This window comes from Pteronotus mesoamericanus, unplaced genomic scaffold, assembly GCF_021234165.1.
Source record: "Pteronotus mesoamericanus isolate MK-2021 breed Mesoamerican mustached bat unplaced genomic scaffold, CSHL_Meso_final contig_65, whole genome shotgun sequence".
NCBI classification, from domain to species: Eukaryota; Metazoa; Chordata; class Mammalia; order Chiroptera; family Mormoopidae; genus Pteronotus; species Pteronotus mesoamericanus.
This window is the reverse complement of record NW_026555228.1, coordinates 9626489-9654172: the sequence shown is the minus strand read 5'-3', so window position 1 is coordinate 9654172 and position 27684 is coordinate 9626489. Positions and strand designations below refer to the sequence as shown.

The 27684-nt window shown below is 45.6% G+C and overlaps 2 protein-coding genes across 4 annotated transcripts in view; both read left to right on the top strand.

Moving 5' to 3' along the window:
- Nucleotides 1-18442, top strand: part of BCLAF3 (BCLAF1 and THRAP3 family member 3) — a 77131-nt gene extending 58689 nt beyond the window's left edge. The window contains exon 11 of the mRNA XM_054581003.1: nt 18338-18442. Within this exon, the coding sequence (XP_054436978.1) occupies nt 18338-18442 (105 nt within the window). The remainder of the gene's footprint in view (nt 1-18337) is intronic.
- A 1916-nt stretch (nt 18443-20358) lies between these two features.
- SH3KBP1 (SH3 domain containing kinase binding protein 1) overlaps nt 20359-27684 on the top strand; it is a 312729-nt gene continuing 305403 nt past the window's right edge. For 2 of the 3 annotated variants that reach the window (XM_054581126.1, XM_054581125.1), the window contains exon 1: nt 20359-20632. In XM_054581126.1, the coding sequence (XP_054437101.1) occupies nt 20629-20632 (4 nt within the window). In that variant the 5' untranslated portion in view covers nt 20359-20628. The remainder of the gene's footprint in view (nt 20633-27684) is intronic. The other variant, XM_054581127.1, reaches the window with a different exon arrangement.

Here is a 27684-nt window from a genome sequence, read left to right as displayed (position 1 = left end):
GCTACTTGTGCTGAGCTTGGAGTTTCCCAGGGGAAGCCAAGCTGTGAATCTAGGCTCACTGCTCCTAGTCCCTAAGCAGGCCTGGGGCTCACTGAGGCCAGCTATTGCTTGTTTGACAGGATTTAGGATGTTGTGAGGCGTCAGCCAAGACTAGCCATTCATATGGAAAAGCAGCGAAGGTGGACCAGTAAACTGGGTGGGGCAGAGTCTCTGGGGATCTCCAAGGTGGGTCACACACTGTTGGCCGGGTTGGTGGAGTCTCAGATATGGCACCAGCTTGCTGGCTCTGTGGGGGCAGGGTTTAGAAAGAGGGACGACAGCCTCCGCCCGCCTTGATGCCAGACACTTCAGACACCTGTATACCATTGGTGCCTTTGAAGCTACTACCCCAGTGCTGGAGTTCAGAGGGAGTGAGTCTGAGTGAGTCCGCGTGTGGGTTCTTTAAGAGGAACTGCTTGGGGCTCCAGAAGTTCCTTCCACTGACTCAATCTCTGCTGGTTTTTGTGGCCAGACGTTGTGGGGACTTATCTTCCTGGCACCAGAACTCTGCGCCAGAGGCCTGGTGTGGGGCTGGGACTCCTCGGTCCCAAGATATCACTCCCATAATTTTATCCACCGCATGTGGGTGTGGGACTAGCCTGTTCCGCATCCATCCCTCCTACCAATCTGGATGGATGTGGTTTCTTTAATTCTGTAGTTGTCAGATTTCCATTTGACTCGATTTCTGATGGCTGTGAGTAATGGCGGTTCTATATTTTGGTTGTAATTTTGATGTGGATGTGTGAGGAGGTGAGCCATGCCTGCCTACGCTGCCATCTTGTCCGGAAGCTCCAACAGTCTGTTTTAACAAGCTCTCCAGGGGGTTCTGATGCAGGCTCAGGTGTGAGAGCCACTTAGCTCTTTTAGGAACCAATAGCCCCTATGGTGAAGAAACAGTGATCTGAAGTTTGGCCCTTTCAGTTTCATTTCTAATTTTTTCTTTAGCATTCAAATAAATTAATGCTTTTTAATATAAAAAATGTAGTTATTCTCACCAACAATCCTGTCTGTACATATGAATCCTGCTGTTAACACTGGTGATTTTTTAAAGACTTTATTTAATATTTTTAGAGAGAGGGGAAGGGAGGGAGAGAAACAGCAATGTGTGAGAGATATATTGATTAACTAATGCCTCTCGCACACCCCCTACTGGGAATTGGCCCAGGTGTGTGTCCTGACCGGGAATCGAACCAGCGACCTTTTGGTTCACAGGCCAGCACTCAGTCCACTGAGCCACACCAGCCAGGGCAACACTGGTGATTTTTTTAAGTGGTGGGAGTATGAGTGACTACTTGCCTGTACTGGTGAACATAATGAACGTGTTTGTTTGTTTTAAGATATTTATTTATTTATTTTTAGAGAGAGGGGAAGGGAGGGAGAAAGAGAGGGAGAAAACCATCTATGTGTGGTTGCCTCTCGCACACCCCCAACGGGGGACCTGGCCCGCAACCCAGGCATGTGCCCTGATTGGGAATCAAACTGGCGACCCTTTGGTTTGCAGGCCGGCACTCAATCCACGGAGCCACACCAGCCAGGGCTGTTGTATTGTTTTTATAAGATAAGGCCTTTTTTTTCTTTTACAGTGGTAATGTGGCAGGCAGACAGACATGAGCGGTGCAAGGACAATGAACCAGTTACAGAAGGTCACTGGATGGGCACTGGTTGCTTGCACCTTTTGGCAGTTGTGCATAAAGTACAGGTCTTTATGTAGGCCTATCTTTTTATTTCAGTTTGGTAAATGCTCAGAAACGAGATTGCCACATCATTTTAAGCATATGTTTTAACTTTGTAATGACCAAACTGCTTCCCTAAGTAACTGTATTTCACGCTCTCACCACGAGTACGTGAATCCCGGTGGCTCCCTATCCCCACCAGCTTCAGTTACTTTGTATTTTAAGCCACTCTAGTAGGTGGGAAGTGGCACCTTATTGTGTTCCAAATGTGGATTTCCCTAACTGGGCTAGTGATGTTGAGCATCTTTTCATGTGCTTATTTGCCTGCACTCTAACCCTGTCTACTGCCTCTGTCCCAGCAGAGTGGACCAAACCACCTGAAGTCCCCTCAACTGTCCCCCGCTCTCCCGCCTTTATACATGTGCACATACTCTTCACAGTTTCCCTGGTCCCAAATACCCTTTCCCTGTATCTGGTCAATTGCTTCAAACCTGGCCCTTAAGACTCAGACTGGTCGCTCTCCCAACCAAGCCTCACTGGCTTAGCTGCCCTTCCGCTGGGCTCCCCGGACACCTAAACACACTCCTGCTTAAGCCCTTAAGCGCACTGAATGGGGCCACAGCCTACTTCTCTCTTCCCTCCATCCGGCTCCCTGCCTCACATATAGAAGTAGCTCAAAAAAAAAATTCTTGGTTGACCAAAGACCTTCATATTAGCCAAAAGCTTATAATGGCCCCTTGGTACCTATAGAAAAAAAAAAGTCCAAATTCTAGTACCTGGCTTATGAAATACTTGGTGAGAAAGGCAAGACGGCGGGCTGCTTTCCAGGTTTCCTGTTTACCCAGCCTTATTTCCCGGGGCCCTCCCAGGAGCCCTGGGGCACGGTTGCCTGATGAGGATGAGGCATAAAGGAAGCCATCGAACTCGACAGCTGCTCCGTGGCAGGTGCGAGATGGTAAGTAGCGTCACTGTTCGTCCTCGGCGGGCTTACTCCTGACCCCAAGCCTTGACTTACTTGCTCTCCTCCCCAGCCTCTTCCCTCCTTGCCAATAGTACAAGTTCTACCTATTTTTCCAGATGGGCATTTCTACCCATAGTCCATCTTTCCCCTCATCAGATTCCTGCATCTCAAGAACAGATGTCTTGCACGCTGCTAGGCTCGGAGGCTACAGCCACAGAACAGCCCTCAGTAAATACTGTAGGTGTTAAAAAGAGCAATTAAGTCTAGAGAAAATGATTTTTCTCATAGATTTATATTGGGGATGGGAAACAATCTTTCACTGCTTTCAAGAAGACAAAGCGTGCTGGTATGGTTCAACTATTTTTCATGTCCACCAAAGTTCGAAACAGATGACATGCTTATACATTTCAACCAATTTTCTGTCTGTCTATCTATCTACATTATCATCATTATCTATCTATGAAAACTCTTATTTGGAAATAATTTCAAAATTACAGAAAAGATGCAAGGAGAGTACAGGGAGCATCTATATACCATTTTTTTCCCCAGATTCATTATCAACAGTTTCCATTTGATTTATCATCCGTCTCTGTGTGTGCACTCACGTATGCATACATATGGACACATTTTTTCTAAATCATTTGAGAGTAGGTTTCATAGATAATACCCATTACCTCTACATACTTCAGTGAATACTCTCTAAGAATACAGATGTTCTCTTACATAACCATAGTAGTTAACATTAGAAAATTTAATATTGATAGAATACCTCTATCTAGTTTTTGGTCCACATTCCAAGTGTATTAGTTTCCTATTGCAGCTGTAACAAATTACCACAAATCTGGTGATTTAAAATGACACAAATTTATTCTCTTGTAATTCTGAGGTCAGAAGTCCAACATGGTTGTCACTGGGCTAAAGTCGAGTTATTGGCAGGGCTGCATTCCCGGCCAGAATACTATATCAGTGACGCTGTGTTCCTCTCAGATGTCATATCCGTGTCCATTGGACCCTCATCGGTGATGTTAGTTTCAATCACCTGGTCAAGGAGTTGTCCATTCTTTCCACTATATAATTACTGTTAATATTTATGCTTTGCAATAAATAAGCAATTTATGAGGAGACACTTTCAGATTTTGAAATATGCTGCTCCTTATTACAATGAGGACACGGCCCTATAGATTAAGCAGCTATTGGTGACTCCTGTCTGAACCAATCTGCACGCTTACAGTTGCTAAGTGATGATTTTCCAACTCTAGTACTCCCTCCACACTTACCAGCTCTTTGTGATTCTCCTGTAAGAGAGACCCCTTCATTTCCTCCTATTTATTTGTCTGTTATTGCTAGGGATTCATTATTCATTCCTACTTTTTCAGCGGTTTATGATTTCATTATTGTCCTTGACTGTTTTGGTGCTCAACTCATCCTAGCTTTGGCCAGTGGGAGCCCCTTTAGGCTGACTGCTGTGTCCTAGCTATGCCCCTGTAACTTTTTTTAGTGCTTCTTACTTTCCGGCACAACAAGGCGCTCCAGGCTCATCTTGGGAATTCCCTGCCCCACCCTTGAAATCTGCCATTTCTCCAAGGAGCCCTGGTTCCTTTTAGTGGGAAAGGATGGGAAAGACCAAGATTTGAGCACTGATGCCCATTGCTACTGGGGTGTCTTTGCGGCCAAAGCTAGGAAACACACCAACACATGCACATTATATATGCCTATGTATTTTAGAAACCATGAGGTCACACTGATACCTCACCATCAGTCCCCAAGGATCCTTCCTTGCCTTATCTGTTTCATATTTGTATGTCCCTTCTTCCACAGCAAGGACCCTGGCTCCCAACAACATCCAATCATTTAATCATTTGCTCAGTCCGTCCCACAACGCATCTAAAATAGCTTCAGAGTTGCTTCACTCATACCATTACAGGAAGCCTAGTAAAAACAGTTCAGGACTTGCTTGCAGTTCTCCGCCTTACCCCCTACCTAAGGCAGAAGGTATATAGATAAGTACTGTGTTCATACACTGCTTGGATTAGTCCACCCTACCCCAGTCCCCCGTAATGTGTATATGTGTTTATTTGAAATACTGTTGCATTTTTTTCAATTTGCTTTCAGTTTTAGCTTGTTTCTCCTTCCTATCCTTGTTGATTTGGTTTTTGAATAGATACAACATTAACAAAGTTCCACAAATCAAAACTATACAAACAGAGCCCTGACCAATGTGGCTCAGCAAGGCAAGGGGCTGTGCATTTGATTCCCCGTCGGGGCACATGCCTGGGTTGTGGGTTTGGTTCCCGGGTGGGGCGTGCGTGAGAGGCAATCCAATCAATGTTTCTGTCTTCCACTGGTATTTTTCTTCCTCTCTTTTCCCCTCCCTTCAGTCAAAATAAATCAATAAAATCTTTATAAAACTATACAAAAAGATATACTTAAACAAGTGTTCCTCCCTCCCATATTCCTTCAACACCATTCGCTCCCATTCCTTGTAGGTGACCAACTTCTGGCTCCACCTGCCTGTGTTTCCTTTTCTTTTTAAAAAAAGTTTATTTATTTATGTTTAGGAAGAGGGGAAGGGAGGGAAAAGGGGAGAGAAACGTTGATGTGTGAGAGAAACAAGCGGTTGCCTCTTGGACACCCCCAGCTGGGGACCTGGCCTGCATCTCAGCCAAGTGCCCTGACCAGGAATTGAACCAGCGCCTTTCAATTCACAGGCCAGCGCTCAATCCACTGAGCACACCAGCCAGGACTGTGTTCCTTCTGATAAAGACAAGCAGATATATAGGTATGTTTTCTTAACTCCCCTTTTGCCTTACAGAGAAGGTTCCATCCTCTCTATCTCTTATTGCACTTTGCTCTTTTCACATAATCCTGGAAATCACTCCATATCAGATTGTGAGATTGTGTTTGTTCTTTACAGCTGCATAATGCTCCACGTGTAGCTGTGCCATTACTCAACCACATTCTTATATTTAGACTTTAAGGTAGGTCCTGATATTTGCAACTTAAATAATGCTATAATCAATAACCATGTGCATGTTTATTTTCATCTTGTTGGAGGTAAATCTCCAGGGTAAATTTCAAGAAATGAGCTTGCCAGACTGATGGGTAAATGGTATCTGGAACATTCTTAGATATTGCCAGCTCTTTTCCAGCTGTACCAGTTTGCATTTTTTCTAGCAATGCAGGTGACTACCTGTTATCCTGCAGCCTGGCTGGAGGGGTGTATTGACAGGCTTTGGGATTTTTGCCAACCTGATCCATGAAAAATGCTATCTCAATGTTGTCTTAATTTGTATTTTAACCAAATATAGTTTATGTGTAAAATGTTAGAAAAAAGAAGTCTTGGTTATAGGTGCATTTGTCAGCTACTGAAACATTTTATAGACTGTTGGTATTTTTAAAAAAAACTCTCCAGAAATAGTTTCCATCCCAGAAAAATGTTAGCACACATCCCACCAAAATGGGCCCGGATGACTTCTGAGCCCTTCTACCTGTTCTTTTTTCCCTCGCCCCCTGCAATTTGGTCTCTTCCTGTTCACATTTGAGCTGGTAGGGACTCTTCTAAAGCTTTCTTGCCCCACCTAATGGACAAGGAAGGGAACTGAGCTGCCTTTTTTAAATGCTGCCTGAAAACTAGTTGAGAGTCTGTGCCCACCAAGATGTTTTGCCTCACAGACTTTAGCACAAACCCAGGTTCTAAATAGAATAAGATTGGGAGATTTATAGTTATGGCTCCAACATACTTCTAGAGCATGTAGAGAGCTCCCCCATGTTTTAGAGAGTGTTAATTAATGAGGGTAGTTGACATCTTTTCTTAGCTGTGCTAATTGCTACATTTTGTAATCTTTGGTGACAGCTATTGCCATAGTCTCTAGGGCCTCGGATGCTCATTTGTAAAAGTTATCTATTTATTTTTGCAAAATGAAATTAATTTTTTCTGGTTACAAGAGTAATCACACCTGATGGTAGTGGAAATCCTAGAAATTATGGAAAGCATAAAGAAGATTAAAATTACCTGTACTTTTAGCATTCAGCAGTAACCATAGTTCTTCTGGGCTTTTGGCTCATGTATACCCACTGCGCACATGCACACACGCATTTCTCTATTCTCTCTCTCTGTCCCTCTGTGCCTCTCTCTGTCTGCCTCTATATGTGTGTGTATATATATGCACATACACAAAATGCTCACATTTTTCTATGCAGTACACACTTTAAACAAAAACTTGACAGTAATGAACTTACCATTTTGTATTTTGCTTTTGTCACTTTACATACAGTGAACATCTTTTTCTACTCATAAAGCTCTATAACAATGGTTAATTGCTACATAGTAGCCTTTATAGCTATATCTTAAACCTTTTTTAAAAATCTCCAACATGTAGTTTTTTAAATAATTTTATAGCATCATAAACAATGTCTACAAACATAGGTTTTCATACACATGCCTAATTCCATTAGCATTAATTCCTAGAAATAGAATTGTTAGATCAAAGAATGCATGTTTTCAAAAAATGTTTCTATTAAAGTAATACAGGTACATTAGGGGTAAGCAGAATAATGCTACTCCACCAAAGAAGTCCATGTTCTAATACCTGAAACCTATGACTATGCTACCTTACCTTACCCAATAAAAGGTATTTTGCAGATGTGATTATAGTAAATTCATGATCTTGAGGTGGGGGGTTATCCTGGATTATCCAGGTGGCCCCGTGTAGTCACCCTTGTTAGGGAAATGGGGAGACAAGAGAGTCACAGAAGGAGATACGATGATGGAAGCAGAGTGCTGTGCTTGCTGACTGGGAAAGGGCCAAAAACCCAGAATTCCAGCAGCCTCTGGTCTCTAGAAGCTGGAAAAGGCAAGGAACACATTCTCCCCTAGGGCAGCTAGAAAGAGTTCAGCCCTGCCAACATCTCGATTTCAGCGCAGTGAGACCCATTTCAGACTTCTGACCTCCAGAACTGTAAGATAACAAATCTGTATTGTTTGAAGCCACTGAGTTTGTGCTGATTTGTTACAGGGCGACTGTTTAAACAGTTGTCCTAAGTAAGGCTTACCGCCCTATGCATTGGTCCCTGCTCTAGCCTTTTATATTTCAGTTCCACTTCCTGGGGGAGCTGCTTTCAACTTTTATACCTGTTACTTCTAGATTTTACCTCCATATATCTACATAATCTACCTATACTGGTATTTCTGGATTTTCTAATTTTAGGTACTATCTTATAATAGATGATAATTTAGCTCTTCACGAGCCCAATTTATTCTTCCCGACTTCCAACCCCAAAGTCTCCCAATATATTTTGTCATGTTTTTAGTTAATTAATATTAATTGATTTATATTATATGACCACATAAATATTGTTTTCGATGAACCACATAGGTTATACTATAGATTGTTTCCTTTTTTACAAGTTATTGTTTTTCATAATGTTAATAACTGTGTTGATTTTCTTATTTGCTTAGTTTTAAGGCACTCATCCAAATACTCTGCATTAGTTTCCTAGTGCTACTATAAAGCCAGAAGTGCAAAATGGGTCTTACTGGGCTAAAATCAATGTGTTGGCAGGGCTGCACTCCTTTGGAAGCTCTAGTGGAGAATCCATTTCCTTGCCATTTTCAGCTTTGAGAAGTTGCCTGCATTCCTGGGCTCATGACCTCTTCCACCTTCCAAACCAGGAATGGCCAGTCATGTCTTTCTCATGCTGCATCAGTCCCACACTGACTTTTTTTTCCCTTTCCTATTCCATATTTATTCCATATTTAAGGACCTCTGTGATTACAGGCCTATCTGGATAATCCGGGATAATCTCCCCATCCTAAATTTGGCTGATTAGCAACGTTAATTCTATCTGCAACCTTAACCCCACTTTTCCCTCTAAGCTAGCCTATTCATAGGTTCTGGGGATTAGAGCTTGGGCATCTTTAGGGGACCCTTATTCTGCCTACCACATCCTCCACCAAATCTGCCAAAGCTTATCGATAGCATGGTCTAATACTCGGTTAAACCACACCTCCTTTCCAGAGCTCTCCATGCTGTTCTAGCTGAACTGATTGTCCTCTGGTCCTGCTACACAGAGGCTCCCAGGGATTTTTCTCTCACTGCTCTCTTGTATGGCATCCCTTGTTTCCTGAGTCCTTGTTCTCTCTGGAAGCTTTTACGATTTATCACTGGTGTTCTGAAGTTTATGGTAGCATGCCTTGTTGTGAGCCTCTTTCCACTCATTGTTTTGGACATCTGGTGGGCCCTTTCCATGTGGAGACAACTGTCCTTCAGCTTAGGGGCATTTTAATGTATTATTAACTTGATATTTCCATTCCTTTCATTTCTTTGTTCACTTTTTTTCCCTGAACTGCCTATAAGCTGGATACAGGACCTTCTGGAATGATTCTCTGTATTTTCTATCCTTTCTATTCTATTTTGTATCTATTATCTTTTATTCTTACCTCCTGGGAGATTTCCCTGACTTTATATAGCAACTCTTTTGTTCACTCCTTAACATTTTCACTACCATATTTCAAATTTCCAAGATCTTTCTTGTCTTTTGATCATAACAGCTTTGCCTCCTCTTTCCTCCCTCCTCCCTCTTTCTATTTTCATTTGTCCCATCTTTGTTTCATGGACGCAATATCTTCTCCTAATTGTTCTGCGAATCTTTCAGTTGATGATGATGATGATGTCTTCTTTGGTTCCCTGTACACTTATTTTTTCTTATTTCTTTTTTTGTGTGTGTTTTTGTTTCTCTTTTCCAGGTTTCTTCTTTTATTGTGGTAAAACCACACATCATTAAATTTACCATCTTAACCATTTTTAAGTGTACAGTTCAGTAATGTTGAGTATATTTACACTGTTGTGCTACAGATCTTTACAACTGCTTCATCTTGTAAAACTGAAACTCTATACCCATTACACACTAATTCCCTCCCCTCTAGCCCCCTGCCCTTGCAAACTACCTTTCTACTTTCTGTTTCTATGAATTGGAATAGTTTAGATACTTCAAATGAGTGGCATCATACAGTATTTGTCCACTTTCGACTAGCTTATTTCACTTAGCATAATGTCCTTGAGGTTTAGCCATGTTGTAGCATGTAACAGGATTTCCTTCTTTTTAAACGCTGCATAATATCCCATTATATATAATATAGTACGTAATATATTATATATAACACAAATGTTCATCGACAGACAAATAAATTTGTTCGTCTGTCAACAAACGTACTGGTTGCTTCCACATCTTGGCTACTTTGAACAATGCTGCAATGCACATGGGTGTGCAAATATCTCTTTCCATTGCTGCTTTGGATTTTTTTTGGTTAAATACCCAGAAGTGGGGTTGCTGGATCACATGGTAGTTCTCGTTTTAACTTTTTGGGGCACCTCCATACTGTTTTCCATAGTGGTTGCACAATCTTATTGTCACACCAACAGTGTTACCAGCATTTTAATTTCTCCTTATTCTCACCAACACTTGTTGTCTTTTTCTTTTTTTATTGAATTTATTGGAGTAACATTGGTTAATAAAACTATATAGGCTTCAGGTGTACAGTTCTATACTACATCACCTGTATAAGGTATTGTGTGTTCACCAACCCAAGCCAAGGCTCCTTCCATCACCATTAATCCCCTTTTACCCTCTTCTTCCTCCCCCTACCCCCTTCCCTCTGGTCAGCACCAGGCTGTAGTCTATGTGTTTCTGTTTCTTTCCTTCACATTGGAAATGTTCCTCAAGGGTCTGGAGGCCTTTGACTTTAGCTGTTGAACACCGAGGCACCCAAAAGCCTTTTGGCCATCTTGGGAGCCTGGCAGAGGCTTCGAGGAGGGATAAGGAGCCATGTGTCCGTTGGGGCTTGGTGAGAAACAGACACTGCACTTAAACTAGGCCTCTGAGAAGGGTTTAATAAGGGATTATTTATGAAGACGTGGGCAGGGTTTAAGGGAACAGCAAAGGGTAGATCAGTGTGTTCTGGGTAGCAATAACAGAGATTTACTGCCTCAGGCCCAACGGAGGGAGTTGTGTTTGGAACTCTATGAGGGTCTCCACATGGAAATGGGCTGCTGATGGGGGCTGTAGAAGGACACAGCCAACTGGTGACACAGCAGGAAACATACACCCTGACCCATGTCTCCTTTCTTCATCCATTTCTGCCACTGAAAGAACTTGACACAAAGCCGCCTCTGCTTCCAGCGCCCACAGCGGACTAGAGGAGGACCACGGGCGGAAGTGGAAGACCTCCCGCACAGGCTGTATCAGCCTGGGTCCGGTTGGGAAAGCAGAAGCCACTTTGCATGTTTCAGGTATAAACGGCTGAACGCAGAATCGGGGGGGGGGGCTTATGTGGGGGTTGGAAGAGCCGGAGGGCGTGGGAGGGCAGAGGTCAAGGATGCTGCCCAAAAGGTCAGAGAAGGTGACGCTAAATATCTTGGCCCAAGGCACCAAAGCTGACACAGAAGCTGCAGCAACTCTCAAGAATCTCTGAGAAGGTCCCACCAATTGCCCCAGTTTATAGCTTGAAAGCTTAATGGGAAGCTGCTTGTGAAACTCATCTGCCCACCTGCATCCAGGGAAGCAGTGTTTGGTTCCAGTGTTTCCCCCATCAGCATCTGGGATCTTCCCTCCAGGCCCCTTCAGTTTTTCTGGACAAGGAGCCTCCCATCCCCTGCCTGTGGCAGGGAGGAAAGACAGGGGGATGGTCAGGCTTGGTCAGCAGGCTTCTGGGAACTGGATCCTTTAGGGCTTAATGTATGGTGGAGCAGGATAAGGAGGGAACCGAGGGCCCGGCCACTTAGTGTATAGACAGCAATACTGTCCCTCTCATTGCAGCCCTGAACCTTGCCTGGCTTTTGCTTAGCCAACACACTCCCTTTCTGGGGTCTACTGCAGACTTCTATTTGGTGGTTCCTGCTGATCTGGCCACTCCTCCAAGCAGCTGTTTGAACCCCGACAGCACCTTGAAATGCTCAGTCCTGTGATGTTTCCTCTCCTGTTCTCCTTGTCCTTGTGGGCGAATTCCCTCTCATTCCTTTATCGTCATTTTACTGGGATTTGAGATGGTGAGGTGGTAACACAAGTAGTCATATGCTAGGGTTAACCCAAGTATATATATCTTAAGAATTTGCTACAAATTGCCACCTTTTCTGTTGTTAAAATAATGCTCCTTAAACAAAACTGGAACAGTGCTAGACACTAACCTGAGTGCTTTCTAAGCATTAACCCATTAGAGCCTCGTGCCAACCCATTTTACAGATGAGGAACCTGAGGCCCAGAGGCATTCAGAAACCTCCCAAGAATGCACGCCAGCTAATAGTGGGTGAAGCCTGAGTGGTTTGCACCCAGGCCAGTGACTGTACCCCCATCCTCCACTGGCTTGGAAAATAGAAAGGAAAGGATCAGCTATAGCTCTATGGCTCCAAGATGATCTTTTAACTTTTTGGAATATTTGTTTTCAAAGTTTTCAAGGCAATTGTAAGTATAAGGTATGTATAATGTGCATTCTGGGTTTTATCATTCACTGTTAATGTCAAGAGCATTTTATATGTATACAAATTTCACACCTAGCAAAATGTTCACATGGATCCATTTAAATATTATACTAAGGCCATTGAGTAGAATTCTTTTTTTTTTAAGATTTTATTTATTTATTTTTAGAGAGGGGAAAAGGAGCGAGGAAGAGAGGAAGAGAAACACCAATATGTGGTTGCCTCTCGTGCGCCCCCAAGTGGGGACCTAGCCCACAACCCAGGCACATGCCCTGACTGGAATCAAACCCGTGACCCTTTGGTTCGCAGGCCAGTGCTCAATCCATTGAGCCACACCAGCCAGGGCAGAAATTCTCTCTCTCTCTCTTTTTTTAAGTTAACAGTAATTACACCTCAGATAAACCTCATTAGCTATGATACTGCCACTGCACAACGCTGAGTAGGAATCCTAAACCATGAAACAAGTGGATGCTTTGTTCAACTTCAGATGACTTCATACTTTCTAATGGAGTCAGGCAGAGTTGACTGTACACTCCCAGGCCTGTCTCTCTCTCCTGCTGAGGGACATAGGGCAGGACATTTAGCCTCTCTAAACTCGAGTCTTCTCACTTGTAAAATGGGGATAGTAACATGTTATGCTATTGTGAGAATTTAAGAGTATAAAAGAGTATTGCAGACCCTTGCTCCTCCATAAATGGTAGCAATTATTATCTTAAGATCATCCTCACTGCCCAGAGAGATTTTTAAAAGATAGGTAACACACTGTACTTTTCTGTAAGGTTGAACCTTTTCCCTTCTGGGTTTGGGTGCTGAGAAAAAGTCTAGACCTGATCTGATAGGCTGGTTGTTTTGTCTACAGTTAGGAGAGACTGATGCCTATATAAAACTTCAGACAATTTAATTATGAACACATGGCAAAAAGTTCCTTTCAAGATTCACTCTTGGTCAGGATGTTTTCTGGGAAGTGAATGCTTAGATGGTCGTTATTAGACCTGACACAGGAAGAAGAATGTCAGGCTAAAGCTCGCTGGACTTCTGACCTGAGGTCAGTGGGCAGGGTAGGTAGGCGGGAAGGAAGCTCATTTCCCTGAAAAGAGCTAAATCTTATTAAAGAGTAGCAGAGATTTCCTTAAGCATTTTTATCAGGAATTCTCATTTCTCCCCAGAAGGTTATGAGATATATTCTCAAAAAATTTGGTTCCAGACAGATTTAATATTTTACAATAGAATTTATGAGAAAAAGAAAAGGCAATTTGGGAATTCTCGAAGAAAAAAAGTCCTCCATCCCCAAGGTTCTCACAGTTTCCATCATAAGAGCACTACAGAGCAGTTACCAGGTTAAAAAAAAAACAACAAAAAACAAAAAAAACAAAACAAAAAAGAAAAAACAACAACCTTACAATTACAGTATGTGGAAATCATCATATATTAAAAACTGTCTGGAGGAATATTCCATCAAGAGTTAACAATGATTATCAGTTATCTCTACAATAATTGACAATTGTGAGATTATGGAAGATTTTCACCTTCTATACTCTATCTTTAATGTTTTATTAATTTAAAAATGAGCCCTGGCTGCTGTGGCTCAGTGGATTGAGTGCCAGCCTGCAAACCAAAAGATCGCCGGTTCAATTCCCAGTCAGGGCACATGCCTGGGTTGTGGGCCAGGTCCCTGGTAGGGGGCATGTGAGAGGCAACCAGATATTGATGTTTTTCTCCCTCTCTTTCTCCCTCCCTTCTCCTCTATCTAAAAATTAATAAGTAAAAATGTTTTAAAAAATTTTAAAAAACCAAAACAAGCAGGTATTGGTTTTACCAGCTCAGGAGTGTCACTGCTAGCTAACTCCCTCCAGCCCTTCCTCATTACTGAGGATCACCAGATCATCAGATGACCAAAGCAGTCACCTGGGCTCCGGGGAGCTGAGGCAAAGCAGGGATTCTCACACTGGCGCTGCCTCAGAATCCAGCGGCTGGCCCACCCTCAGGGTCTCCGATTTAGAAGGTCTGGGGCGAGATCCATAATGTGCCTTGTTAACAGGTTCCCATGTGATGCTGCAAACTTTAAGAACTGCTATGGCCCGGGAAAGAAAACCTCAACAGGGGAATCAAAGCCAAGCAAAGACAAGTGTCACTCACTGCCCACTTTTGCCTCTGGCTGGCCTATAATTATTTCTGAGGAAGGGAACTTGATTTGACTGTCTCTATTTAATAAGAAGTTTTATTAGAAAAGAGATGCACCCTATCTTATTAAAGGAGAGCCTCATTCAGAGACTTTTCAATTAAGTCTCATGGCATCTGGGGTTGGAGGATCCAATCTAGGGTTGGCTGTGTGCACTGGGGCTTTCACCACCTGGGGTGGCTGTGGCTCATCACCCTCAGCCCAGGCCATGGGCTGTGGTTTCTCTGAACCCTGAGGAGGGGACATATGATGAGGGGGACAGGGTGGTGGTTACTGCAATACTCACGTCCTGTTTGGGAAGCAGTGTGGGGCTGTTCTCGGAATAGGCAAAATACAGAGAAAACCATCTCCACATACCTCATATAATCCACAATCAGAAATGTATTCACTCTCTTTTTTTATTGTGGTGAAATATACATGACATTTCCCATTGTAACCTTTCTTAAATGTACATTTCAGTGGTTTTACATTCACATTGTTCCATCCACCTCCAGAGCCTTTTCATCTTCCCAAACGCAACTCTGTACCCATTATCGCTTTGAAATACACAATTGCCTTTGTTGAGATAATGATTCACATGCCATACAGTTCACCCATTTTAAAGTATATAATCCAATGATTTTTTTAGTGTATTCATAGTAATGCAACTATCACCATGAATTTTAAATTTTAAAACATTTTTATCACCTCCAAAAGAAATCTTTTTCCATTAGCAGTCACTCCCCAGTTCCTTCAGCCCCTGATGTACTTTCTGTCTCTATAAATCTGCCTGTTCTGAACATTTCATATAAATGAAATCATATGACCTTTGTCCTTTTATATCTGGTTTCTTTAACTTAGCGTCATGATTTCAGGGATCGTCCATGTTATAGCTTGGATCACTACCTCATTCCCTTTTGTATTCACTCTTAATAAGATTGAAATGTGAATTTATTATCTCCTCTCTACCCCCAATGATTTCCTTCTCCACTTGGTTGATCTCTCCATCTACCAAGCTTCCAAACGAAATACTTCTCTCAAATCTTCCTTCTTTGCTCCCTACACCCTCCCCAAATACACTGCTTCACCAGATCTGTCAAATGTAGTTCAGAAATGACTCTACAGTGTGACCTCTCCTCTCTGTCAATGTTAATGCATCGTATTTCTTGCCTTGAGTATCTCCAGCCTGTCCATGGCCTGTCACTTTCAGGCTCTCCCTCCTCCTCCTGTCCCGCTCCTGTTTATCTTGCCAGTTACCTTCCTAAAATCGGTCGGCTTAGAAACCTGTGCTCCTACCCAATGCCTGCAGGTCTTGGTCACACTGGGCCTGGCCCAGAAACCACTGAAACAGACATTTGGTTGCACTCCTGCCCCTTTCACACAAGGCCCCTTGTCACATCGTCTGTTCCCCAGGCTCTGAGCATTCTCACTCATTCTTCCCTCTGTCTGAAACGCCAACGAACATCTACGTATGCTGGAGACGCAGCTCCAAGGGAACCCCAGTGTGTGACAGGGCCTCGGCACTTAATTTCTCCGGAAAGGTCAGGGAAAAAGAGAAGTCACTTTTGCAAGGCAATTCCTACTTTTAAATCTTCATTACTGATAAGATCAAAAGTCCCCTATCGTTAATCAGCTCTCATTTGTAAAAATTGGCCTGTTGGGATTATTGATTCCTACGTTAAACACCAATTTTTCTGTTTAAAGTTGTTAACACTTACTATAATGCATATTTCATATATACGATCTTCTGTTACTGGCTGGCACTTTTTTGGAATATCATTTGGCTCACTTTTTAATTGTGAAAATGTCCTTCCTTACACATGAGCCTTTGTAATTTTGAGAGGGAAAGAGGCTGGGTAGAGTGGGTAGAAAATAATAGAAACTGTATTTCTTACTAATCTCCTAAGACTCTTTTCCCAATTTACTATTTTTTTAGACAAAGAATTGCCATGAAAGAGGATGGAAAAATGTTCTTGGCAAGTTAGTCTATAAACTGAGGCTCTTCTTGTTTTTGATACAAGTTCCTGTGACTGATCAACTTTGAAGGTGATTATCCAGGCGCTCTCTGGATTTTTAAACAAGAACATCCTATTCCAGTTTTTATAGCCTTGTGGGAGAGCACGTTTCACCTTCTAGTTATTTCCTTTACAAAGCAAGCTTTTCCTACACGTCTTATAAGGCTAATCATAGTTTAGCTGTCCTATAAATGATCTACTTCTCCGACTTGATTACTTTGCATCTCCATAGAGCTGGCAAAACCAGCTTTCTGGGATTTGTTGCAAAAGATTCACTGAAAAGGCTAAAAGGGGAAGTGAGTGGGTTACTCCAAGAGTGGTTATTAAGCCAGGTCAAGGGTAACACAGGGAGATATTATTTCTACAGCTTTTGATGTGACCCGAACAACTCACCTTTAACCTGGGGTACATGATACAAAGGAAGGAGGGGGAAAGCCCGCCTCACAACTGTCAGCACACAGCCTTGACTGCTCGCTCGAAGCGCTCTCCTTAAATGTGCACCCACTAATTTGAGAATTTGAGGTGGACTATGTCTGCCTCAACGATCACTGTGGTGTCCTAAGGGTGATTTTCTCTCCCTCATTTTTTCTACATTTATTAATTGGAGTTCTTCTATAAAGAAGTCTTGTGCCCTCTTCCTGCCTTACTTAGTCAGCTATTTATTTATATCCACAGGGACTTAAAGATATGACTTTTATTCTGTGGATTATAACTCAACAGAATCATTATTTTGTTGCTTGAATTGTTCCAGCCTCGGCCTTTGGGAGAGCTTTCAGGTTGGCTCCTGTGCCCTTTTGACTTGCCTCGTCATTTTTATTGAGCATGTCCTTACTTTCTGGCACCAGAAGGTTTTTACATTTCTCCACAATGCTCATGAGAAGCACCAGATAATGACTGTCTTTTGTAAAGCACTTGGCATGTAATTTATATTAATGTAAAATGATATTAAAGGTTATCAAAGCAAAGTATCATTCATTACGTGCAAATTACAGATGTCAAGTCCAAGTACTCAGAGAGAGCAAGCACGACAGATTGTAAGTGGTATATAGGCAGAGGCTCGACCGCCTTCCACTTTTATCCAAAAGGCTACCACCACCAAGCAACACAGTGGGGCCTTTTAAGTCATGTGATCTCATTTTAAGTATGATGATCCAGCTACTTTCCATTCCCAAAATTCATCTTCTTTTCTGGTAGAAGTGGGAGCCCAGTGGGATAAAAATGTGTTATTAAATACAATGTATTTCTCTAACATTCATGAGATGAATTCACATAATTTAAAATATTACACTAACTATTCTGTTTTTAAAATGCTCTTGTAGGAGGGAGGCGGGAGGAGGAATCATGTCTACTCATGTTAGCAGTTGGATTTGAATCTTCACATTAACTTCCCTTGTGCTGCTGGTCAGCAAAAGCTTCTCTAAAGAAACATAAAAGGACAATAGGAACAATTCAGAAGAATCAAACAATGAAGGGGGATGTCCATTTTTGTAATTTAAACTTCAAATGAAAAAAATCTGTAGTGCTTCGAGTAGAATTGATACAACTCAGTTTACTTAAGACATTAAAATTAGAGCACAGATGAGGAATTTTTTAAAATGTTAAGACTTGCCATCTGTGTGTGTGTGTGTGTGTGTGAGAGAGAGAGAGAGAGAGAGAGAGAGAGAGAGAGAGAGAGAGAGAGAGAGAGATAGAGAGAGAGAGAGAGAATGACAGATTTGTCCATGCAGGAAGCATAACCAGATCAAGGAGTAGGGCCACATTATTCAGGTTAAAGAAGGAAAAGGTATGCCCTGAAATAGACCAGAGCCAAAATAAGACACAAAAGTTCAGCTGATCTGTATTCACGCATGTGAAGCTGGGGGGAAAAAAAGTAAACAAGAAGACTGACTTTCTCAGGCAGGACAGAGAGATGAGTAAGGTTAAGCAAGACATAAGACAAGCTGCTGATTTTCACCCCTGAGCCCTACAGAGTTCAGCCACCAGTTTGCTCGTGTGGTTGTACTGGCCTCTGCCACATCCAGGTAACCCCAGCCATGCTGGGTCTCACCAACAGCGCTCAGACTGTGCACGCATTGTTCCAGGAACGCATGCGGCAGCCGGCCGAGTCCTCAGCACTGAGATGCTAGTCCACCCCCAGTCCAGAGCAGCTATTTCCACGGTGAAACTGGCCCTGTCACTTTTAGGGCTCCAAGTCTGTTCGAGAGAGGGATGAAGTGGCCCAGTGACCTGGCCTTAGGAAGGAGAACTAACTCTGGAATTGGGCAGACCCCAGACCAGTTCTTCTGGATGAGGTTCAAGAAAGTAAAAAGTACCAGCAATAGTAAGTCTTAGCCAGGCTCTGTGAGTTTCAGGGTTTGTCAACTCACCTGTCATATCACAAGGTCTTGACGCCCTGGTATGCCAAGGTATGCAATGAGTGAGAGGCCATGGTGCCTGGAGTAGGTATAACTGAGTCTTCAGCTAGACCTTCAACACTTCAGATACATAGTTTCCATGTTCCTCAGGATTCTGCCATTGACGTCATTACTACCTTCTTAGCAGCTCTGTGGATGGCTCTGCTGCCCCTGCATTAATCTGTTTAGATTGGTCTCAGACACACAAGAAAAGTAATAGGAAAGCTGATGCTACTGATCTTTTTTTCGTAAGACCCTGATGCCCAGGTGTGTTTCTTTTCAAAGCTAATGAAACAGTTACAAGAACATCTTTCTGCAGAAATCCCAGGATGTAACCAATTCACAAGAGTTGCTCCACATCATAGGTGAGGTATGAAGACAGCCCTACACTGGGTAGGGGGTCAGCTTTTATTGGTGACCTGTGGGTCCACGAACCCTCAGCTTCCTCCATTTCTCAGGGCCAATGATTTAATTGCTTTATTGTCTTATTTTCTCTCTTCCTGAATGTCTCCCGTCTATTTCATTATATCTTCCTACCACCAGATGGTGGAAAGGGAAAAGAAAATAACGGGACGGTAAATGAATGTGGTGGCTGGCAGACTACAGTGAAAAAGGTGTGATGGTGAATGGACCCAAAGAGTTCCTGAATTAGCCATGCATTCCCACGGACTCCCCGCCCCCTCTTTTTTTTTTTTTAAATTTTAGTGCCCCCTCAAGGGTGGGTTGTGCGGGTCTGCGGATCAATATGGCACAAGGATGCCCGTTGGGGAGGGAGCTAGCTCTTGCCTTAGTGCATTCCTGGGAACATCATCAGAGGCTGGGAACACTGCCGAGCAACCGAACCCCATCTGGCCCCGGCACCGGGCTCTGGGTTAGGGCTCTGTTAAAGTCCGAGCGGGGCGACGCGCCCCACCTGCCCCGCTGCGCCCTTCTCTGCCTTTACGCATCTCCATCCCACCACCTCCTACGTGCAAACTCGCACCTGGCCTGCGGTTCCCAAGCTGCACTAAAGGGACAGAGTATATATCTCCCTCTATAGGAACCCCTTCTCCCTGCTTTCCAACACCCCCTCCTGTGAAGCCTTATTCTGTGTTGCCTCAATCTCCCCCCGCCCCCACCCCCCACCCCAGGCCATCACTCTCAGCAGGTGTTCGGCTCCTCACCTGTCCCTGGTCTCCCCTCCCCCAGCCTGTCCTCCCGCTCCGGTCGCGCCTCGCAGTGGGTTCCTTCCACCTCCTTTCCCACGTGCCCCTCCACTCGGACACCCCCTCCCCCACAGACTCCCACTTCCTCGGGTCTCGAGGAGTCTCGCGGCATTTCCCGGGGCGTTAGCCTGCCGTGGAGGGTGGGGGGCGTCCTAGCACAGAGCTGGGTGCTTCCCCAAAGGGCGGTGAGGGGGGCGCCCAAGCGCTGCAGCCGCAGGGACACTCCGCCCATTGCAGGCCCCGCCCTCGGGCCCCGCCCCCGCCCCGGCTGCCGCGCGTCCCCGGCAGGCGGAGCCGCAGGAGCACCGCGGCGGCGGCGGCAGGGAGGAGGGGAGAGCGGGCGGCGCGGCCGCGGCTGCCGGGCGCTAGGCTGGGCGGCGCTCTTCTTTTTTTTTTTTTTTTTTTTTCGCAATTTCCACTCGCGGGGAGCAGGAAACCCGGCGCAGCCGGGCGCAGCGGGCCGCGATGCAGCAGCAGCAGCAGGAGTCGCCCCGGGGCAGCAGCGACAGCAGCAGCAGAGGCAGCAGCGGGCGGCGCTGAGCCGCCGCGGCCGCCGATACAGAAAAGGAAGCCGGCCCAGCCACCGCGTCCCGATCCCTGCGCCCCGGTCCCGGCGCGCCACGACCCCAGCGCCCCGACCCCGGCGCCTGTATCCCCGCGCCCGCCTCCGCCAACTTTCACGCTGCCTCGGCGGCCCGGCCCGGCTCGACGCCAATGGGTGAGTGGAGGGCCGCCCGCGCCCAGGCGCCCGGGTGCCTACCTAAGCCTGGGGGCGGCGCGTCTGTTTCAGGACCGTGGAGCAGGGCAGGGCGCCCCAGGGGAGGGCCCCGACGGGTGACACCGTGGTGGGTGCTCTGCCTGCCTCGCGCACCCCCGTTCACTCCCACTCGCGCCCGCGTCCGTGCCAAGCCGGCGCGGCGCGGACGGGAACCCCGCGGGGGCCTGGGCGGAGGACCGCGGGGGCCGGCCAGGGACGGCTGGGCTGAGGGATGCAGGGGGTGTGGTTGGCTCCTCGGGTGGGCGGGGAGAGTTTGGTCTTGGCCATTTTCTCGCCCCAGCGCGCCCTCCTCTGCGCTGAAGGCGCGGGTACCGGGAGCTGGTGGGTTCCGGCTGTGCGCGGGGCTCGTGGTGCTTCCCTTGACCGCTGCGGGGGAAGCCAGATTCTCGGGGTTTCGGGGCGGCCGGGGCGGCCAGGGACTGGGTTGCCTTTGCTGGGGACTGGCGTTGTGGGGCGCGGGAAACGCCCCAGTACCTCGTTTGGCGCGCCTCGTTTGGCGCACCTCGGGTCCTGGGCACCCCTCTTCCTACCGGTCCTGACCCCCTCTCTCTCTGCCTGCCTTCCTTTTTCCAGCCCGGGGAGCTATCCGCTCCGTGGTGCTCAAAGGCCACTTCTCACATCCTCTTAAGTCTGCAGGCTCCAGGAACTGGAAAAGGCGATCCAGTCCTTGATTTACCGATCAAACATCAGTTCCGAGTAGGCAACTAACCCTCAACACAAGCCCCCTCCCGGGTCCCATCTGGTATAGACCCCGGAGCATTGGAGCCACCTTGCTGCCCAGAGGACTTGACACTTGACTGGGCAAAGGACTTGTGACTGCCTTGGCTATGACACGTTTGGTTCACTCAGCCAATATTCTGGCTGGCAGCCAGTCTCTCTTTCATGCCTCTGGCAGGTTATTTTAGGGTGTTTCTAGGCCAAGCATAGAAAGGCTGTAGATTATAATAAATTATAATAAAGTGAGACCTTTCTGTGTTCAGGTAATAGGATTTGGGTAGGCTAGTCAGAAAGTGATAGGCGAGCCGTCAGAGCACGCACATGAAGACAGATGAACTGGAAAGGGGAGGTGTAGCCCAGTCGGTTGTTGACAGGCAAAGTTAAAATCCCATTTGCGGTCGTTTGCCAAAACAGTTTTCCTTTTCTAAACTGGTGGTGATCTGATGGCCTCTCAGCTTCAGTGTCACTTTTTTCTCAGTACCCTTCTCTGAGCCCCTCACCACCCCAGTCTAAAGTTGTTTCTGTTATCCTTTCTCCCATAGCACCTTTTCTTTTTTGTATGGCAGGGTTTACATATTTATTTTTTGTTTAGCATTTATCTCTGCTACTGTAAGCTCCATGACCATAGTACAGTGCTGTGTCGCGCCGTTTTCGCTCAGTGCTGTTTTCTGTGGTGCCTGGCAGGGAGCAGGCCCTAAATAAATATTTATTGAATGAATGAGTGAGTATGAAACCCTCCTACTCTGTGGAAGATAAAACACAGCTCCATACTCTCTTTGTGCTTTGGCACCTAACAAGATGATTTAGTTCATTAACAAAAGTATATACTTTAGAATCACCTATCACTTTAGTAGCAGATTGGTTTCTCCATAGGTAACCAAAAATGTTGTTTTGATCACTTTTCACTTTGGGTGGGTTGCTGAGAGGGTTGCGCGCGCGCGCTCACACGCACGCGTACGCACGCACGCACGTCTTCTGGGGCTGGACGGTGCTTTCTCTATCTCAGTAGGAAGAGGACTGGGCCCTATTTAAGAAGAGACAGACCTGTTTATCATTCAAGTCTGAACTGTTTTCATTATCCAGACCTGTCTAAGAAAATTAGAGTGTTTCTGCAGTTTATAGTCCTTACAAACGTAATCTTTTTTTTTTACTATAACTATTGCAAAAGGGAGGAGGTGCAGAAAATGACCTTTATTTATATCAAGTGTTAATAGTTAGAAGCAATAAGAGTAAAGTAAATACTGTTATTTAACTCATTAAAATGCTTATAGTGGGATTTAAGAAGTTTGTAGTAGTTTGTGGCTAAAGATCATCTGCTCTTTTCTAAAGCATCTTCAGTGATGTATTCATATTTGTGATTATGTACAGGTATTTAACAATTGATTCTGTGTCTTCTGATGGAGCCACCTAACTGCTGTTTCTGAAGCAGGTGTGTGTGTGTGTACACATGTGCACACAGGTGCCCCCACCCCTTCCCCAGTCCCCCAAGATTTTGGTTTTCAGATTTGTCCAGTTTATCAATTTGAGACACTTGTATTCTTACCTGGACTGATAATGATTTTTCCGTTGATGGATAACACAATAAAACTGTATCAGATGGTCTTTGATCTGAAAAATAACTGAAAAGTATCAAATCCCTAGCCCTGAGATAAAGCTGGTTAGTTGTGAAATGGCCTCTTACAAAAGTCCGCTCAGAACGTGCCCTCTGAGGTTGTGGGGAGATGCCTACGGTGCCGGATACAGGGTAAGCCTCTTGTAATTACGATTGCACACATATTATTACCACCCAAAGCTGTGAGCAGTGAAGAATTTGCAAGCCCAGCACATGATTGCCATTTAAAGAATTCCTGAGTAACAACAAAGTTTGGACTGTTTTAGCAATGTATTGTTTTGGTGGTAGACTGCCTTATGCTGAACTAAAGCCAAAATGAATATCATGTGTTGGCCTCCACAGTCTCAAGTTAGAAATGGAAGAAAAGACTCCACCTCTATCGCTCATGACTACAGGCCCATCACGGCACAGGCAAAGCCTTGCTGCTGTCCTGGTAGCTCACACCTCGGTTGTTTCTTCTCTGACCACTTCAGTTCTTTTGGCGTCGCTGACCTGCTCTAATCAACTGTTGTTTTTGTAATTGTTTTAAAGTAGGTTGTATACAGTACTCAATATTCATCCACTCATCTATCCATCCAATCAACATGTATTGACCTCCTGCTTTGTGCAAGGCATTGTGCTAGGAACAGGTACACAACAATGCAGACCTACCGGCTTGGGCATCTCAGTCTAGAGGAAAAGGCAGACTTGAGTGCAGTGCTCATGACAATATGTAATTATAAGCCATGGCAGGTCTCGTGAAAGGAGATTAGTGAGGGGGAATCTGATTTAGGCAGCTGAAGGGTAAGGACAGTTGCATCGAGGAGATGGTGTTTGAGGTGAAACCTGAAAGTTGAGTAGGAGTCGTCACTTCCCTCCAGCCACACCCCCAGGGACACACCTGGAGCGGAACAAGCAGGTTTTCTTCTCCTTGGAGTGAGGGAGCTCACACGCCGCGGGGCAGCGCAGCAAGAGGGTGTCAGGAAGGACCACGCATAGGATTGGGCCCGTATCAGGTGCTTCTGGGGAGCGTTTAAGGAAGCCAGTGTTGCTCTGGACTGGCGGCAGGGGCGATTCCATGATTGGGTGTCTTAATAAATGTCATCTGGAAGCAGGGAAGACTCGACAGCGGTTGTGATGGGTAAAGAAGCAGCAGTCCCTCATTAGCCAGGACTGGGGGACATTTGGTGACGTTTGTGGTTTGGACCATGTCCATGCTTTGTCTATGTTCAGACATGATTACTGAGTGGCTTTGTTTTCATCTTGTCCCTTCCTGGTCAGAGCAGCCTTGCCTCTTGCTGGTGTTCTGAGCAGTTGTTTATGTTCAACAGGAAAGTGCCCGGCCCGCTTCCGGACAGCAGGGGCTGCTTTTCTCTGGCCCTCAGTTAAGTAAGTGATGAGTTGGGGCAGGGAATAGGAGGTGGTAGGGGAGGAGAATGGCTTTCTAGGTACGTTCTGTGGCTAATTCCTTATATCAGCCAACTCTAGTCCTGGGTGTTGTTCAACTGTTTGCAGAATGGACAACTGAAATGCTATACTCGGGGAAGAGACCCAGAGCGATGCAGAGCAAGCTGCTGAGAACCAAGAAGTCAGGGCGACTCTTGGTGGGAAAGATGCAGGACAGGAAGACACTAGAATCCTTTCAATGTGAGAGGAGTGTCTCTAATACGGTGGTTCTCAGAGTGTGATGTGATTGATATGAGGAACCAATAGAATCAGCCTCCCCTGGGATCCCATTAGAGATACAAATTCTCTGGCCCAGCTCTGACCTACTGAATCAGGAACTCGGGGTGGAGCCCCGCAGCCTGTGTGTTACTGAGCCCTCCAGGTGGTTCTGATGCATGCTCAAGGTTGAGTCGAGAAAGCTGAGGTCCAGAGTATGTGGGTCACTGAAGAGTACACGGGCACTCTGGTCATAAAACAAGATGTCGATGTAAGTGACATGTGATCTTAGAGGAGAAAAATATGCTCCCAGTTCAGAACAAACTTCTTACGGAGTTGCTAGAACAGTACAGTGTTGATACTTCCATGAATTCAGTCCAAGACAGACCTCCAGCACGTGGGCATTAGTGACACTGGCTGGGTCATCTCATTGTTAGTCACTTGGACTTTTGCCACAGTGTCACACAGATCTTTCCTATCATCCTTTTTTCCTCTCTATCCTCTTTAGAAGGGACAGTAAAAATAGATTGTTTGCATTATTAGGGGTTGCAATGGTTGCGATTTTCTGTACCTGGTACCTGTACATTAGTTTCCAGTTGCTGCTATAACAGATGACCACAAACAGTGACACAGATTTATTGTCTTATAGTTCTGGGGGTCAGAAGTCTGAAATGGGTCGTGCTGGGCTAAAATCAAGATGTCGCCAGGGCTGTGCTCCTTCTGCAGGCCCTAGGGGAGAATCCCTTTACTTGCTTTTTCCAACTTCCGGAGTCTGCCCACAGTCCTGGCTTCATGGCCCCTTCCGGCTTCCAAGCCAGCAATGGCCAGTCAAGCCTTTCTGATAGCATATCACCCTGATACTGAGTCTTCAGCTTCTCCCAGCCACAGTTAAGGAGAGCAGGGACTGCGTCTGTTTGGTCATAGTGTGCCTGTGCCTGGCACATGGTAAGCCTAAAATGAATACTTTTGTGGTAATTATTATTCTTAACCTAGCTCCTTTACCTGGCTGTGTGTTAGACACCTCAAACAGAGCATGTTGTAAATGGAGCTCAGCATTTCTCTTCCATGGTCCTTGGCCTGACTTTTTCATCCTCATTTCCTTGATGGTATTGCCACCTTTCCTGTCACCTCCGTAGATACTCATCTCTTTGTCTTGCCTCTTCTTCCTTCTTTTCTCCCCTCTCTCGGCCCCTCCCAATGCAGTCAAGCCCCGGATATTTCTGCAATTAATCCCTTGTACCTCCTATTCTGCAGTTGCGTTAAATCCTGAATGCCTTAGCAGAGCCTTTGTAAAGCCCAGCAGCCACCCAAGCTTTTTCTTGCTCCCTGGTCATTCAGATTGAACTGTCCCTGCGTAGTTCCCCTTATGGGGAACCATTTCACTCTCTTCTGTGCCTGGTACTCTCCCTTTGTTAGTTTCCTTTTGATGTTGTAACGAAGTAGTACAAACCCACTGGCTTCAAACAACACCACCTTGTAATTGTATACTTCTGGAGGTCAGAGGTCCAAATTGGGGTTTGCGGGGTCAATACCAAGGTGTCGGCAGGACTGCTTCCTTCTGGAGGCTCTGGGGGAGAACCCATTCCCTCCAGCTGCTAGAGATGGCCTGGATTCCTTGGTTTGTGGCCACATCAGTCTAACTGCTGCTTCTGTGCTCACATCTCCTCTCTTACTCTGACCCTCCTGTCTTCCTTTTATAAGGACTGCTGTATTAGAGGCGGCCCACCTGGATAATCCAGGGTACCTTACCCATCTCAAGACCCTTAATTAAATTACACCGGCAAAGACCCTTTTGCCTTCGAAGGTAGCATAGTTATAGGTTCCGGGGACTAGGGTGTGATCTCCGGGGGGCTGTTATTCAGCCTGGCACACCCCTTGTTCATCTTTTGAGGCCTGCTCCAAAGGTTGCTGTACAACACTTCATCTTGTACTAAGTTCATCTGTGACTGAGTGTCTTTAGCTCCATTGCCCTGACTCACTGCCCAGCGTACAGTAAGTGCCCTATGTTGACGAATGAATGAATGAATAACCCTTTCACCCAAGTGCAGTTACTACTCAAAATTCTCCAAGGCCATTGGTTGCCAGGAGGTGTGTGCAATTGTGGAAAATCGCCAGGCAGAACCTGCTGACAAGGTCTGCTTGCTGACAGTTCACAGTGGCCTGCACTGCAGTGGACGAGAAGGATAATGTCACATGTGTCACATGGCTTCAACTGAGAATGGCAAGTTCTAAGATAGAAAATTCTCCCTGGCAGTGGTTCTCATCTGGGGGCGATTCTGCCCTCCACGGGCACATTTGGCAATGTCTGGAGACACTTGGTTGTCACAGCTGGTGGGGGGAGGGCAGTTGAACTGGCATCTGGCAGACAGAGGCCAGGGACACTGCTACACATCCTACAGTGCACAGGACAGCCCTCGCCCCAGTATTCCTGTCCAAATGTGGGGGAGGCTGGCTGAGTGTTACACACAGATGGCCGGAGCCCCATTTCCCTCCTTCATCACCAGCTGCTCTGGAACAGAAGGTTTTCCTCTGTAGCCACAGCCTTTGTTTTATGAATGAACCATGAAGTCACTAGAGAGCAGGGCTCTGGCACTCTTTCACCATTTTGTTCTTAGAGCAGAAAGTGTTTAATACAGCTCTTGCCGCTCTCCTGTCAATACCTGGGTCGTGAAGTTGTTAAGCTTCTTTGTCCCACGTTTGGCTCCCCTGGTGTTTTCCCTTCCTATTGGGATGGGCTTATATGCTGGGTGACAGATGATCGGTCCTCCTGCCACGCACGCATCAGTCCCTGGAGCTGAGGAGCTGGAAGGGTCCTTGACAGTCATGGCCTGCGCCATCAGATGATGAAACCGAGACTTAGAGAGGCACAGTGACATGGTCCCCTTGCTGTGGAATTCGCCCCCCTTTCAGGAGGAGAGAACTGGCAGCTTATGCAGATGCTCAATGCTCAGTAAATGCCAGTCTCCTGCTTCCCCCAGTGAGGCTCTTTCTACAGGCTGTTTCCTTGGTAAGTTTTCTTTTA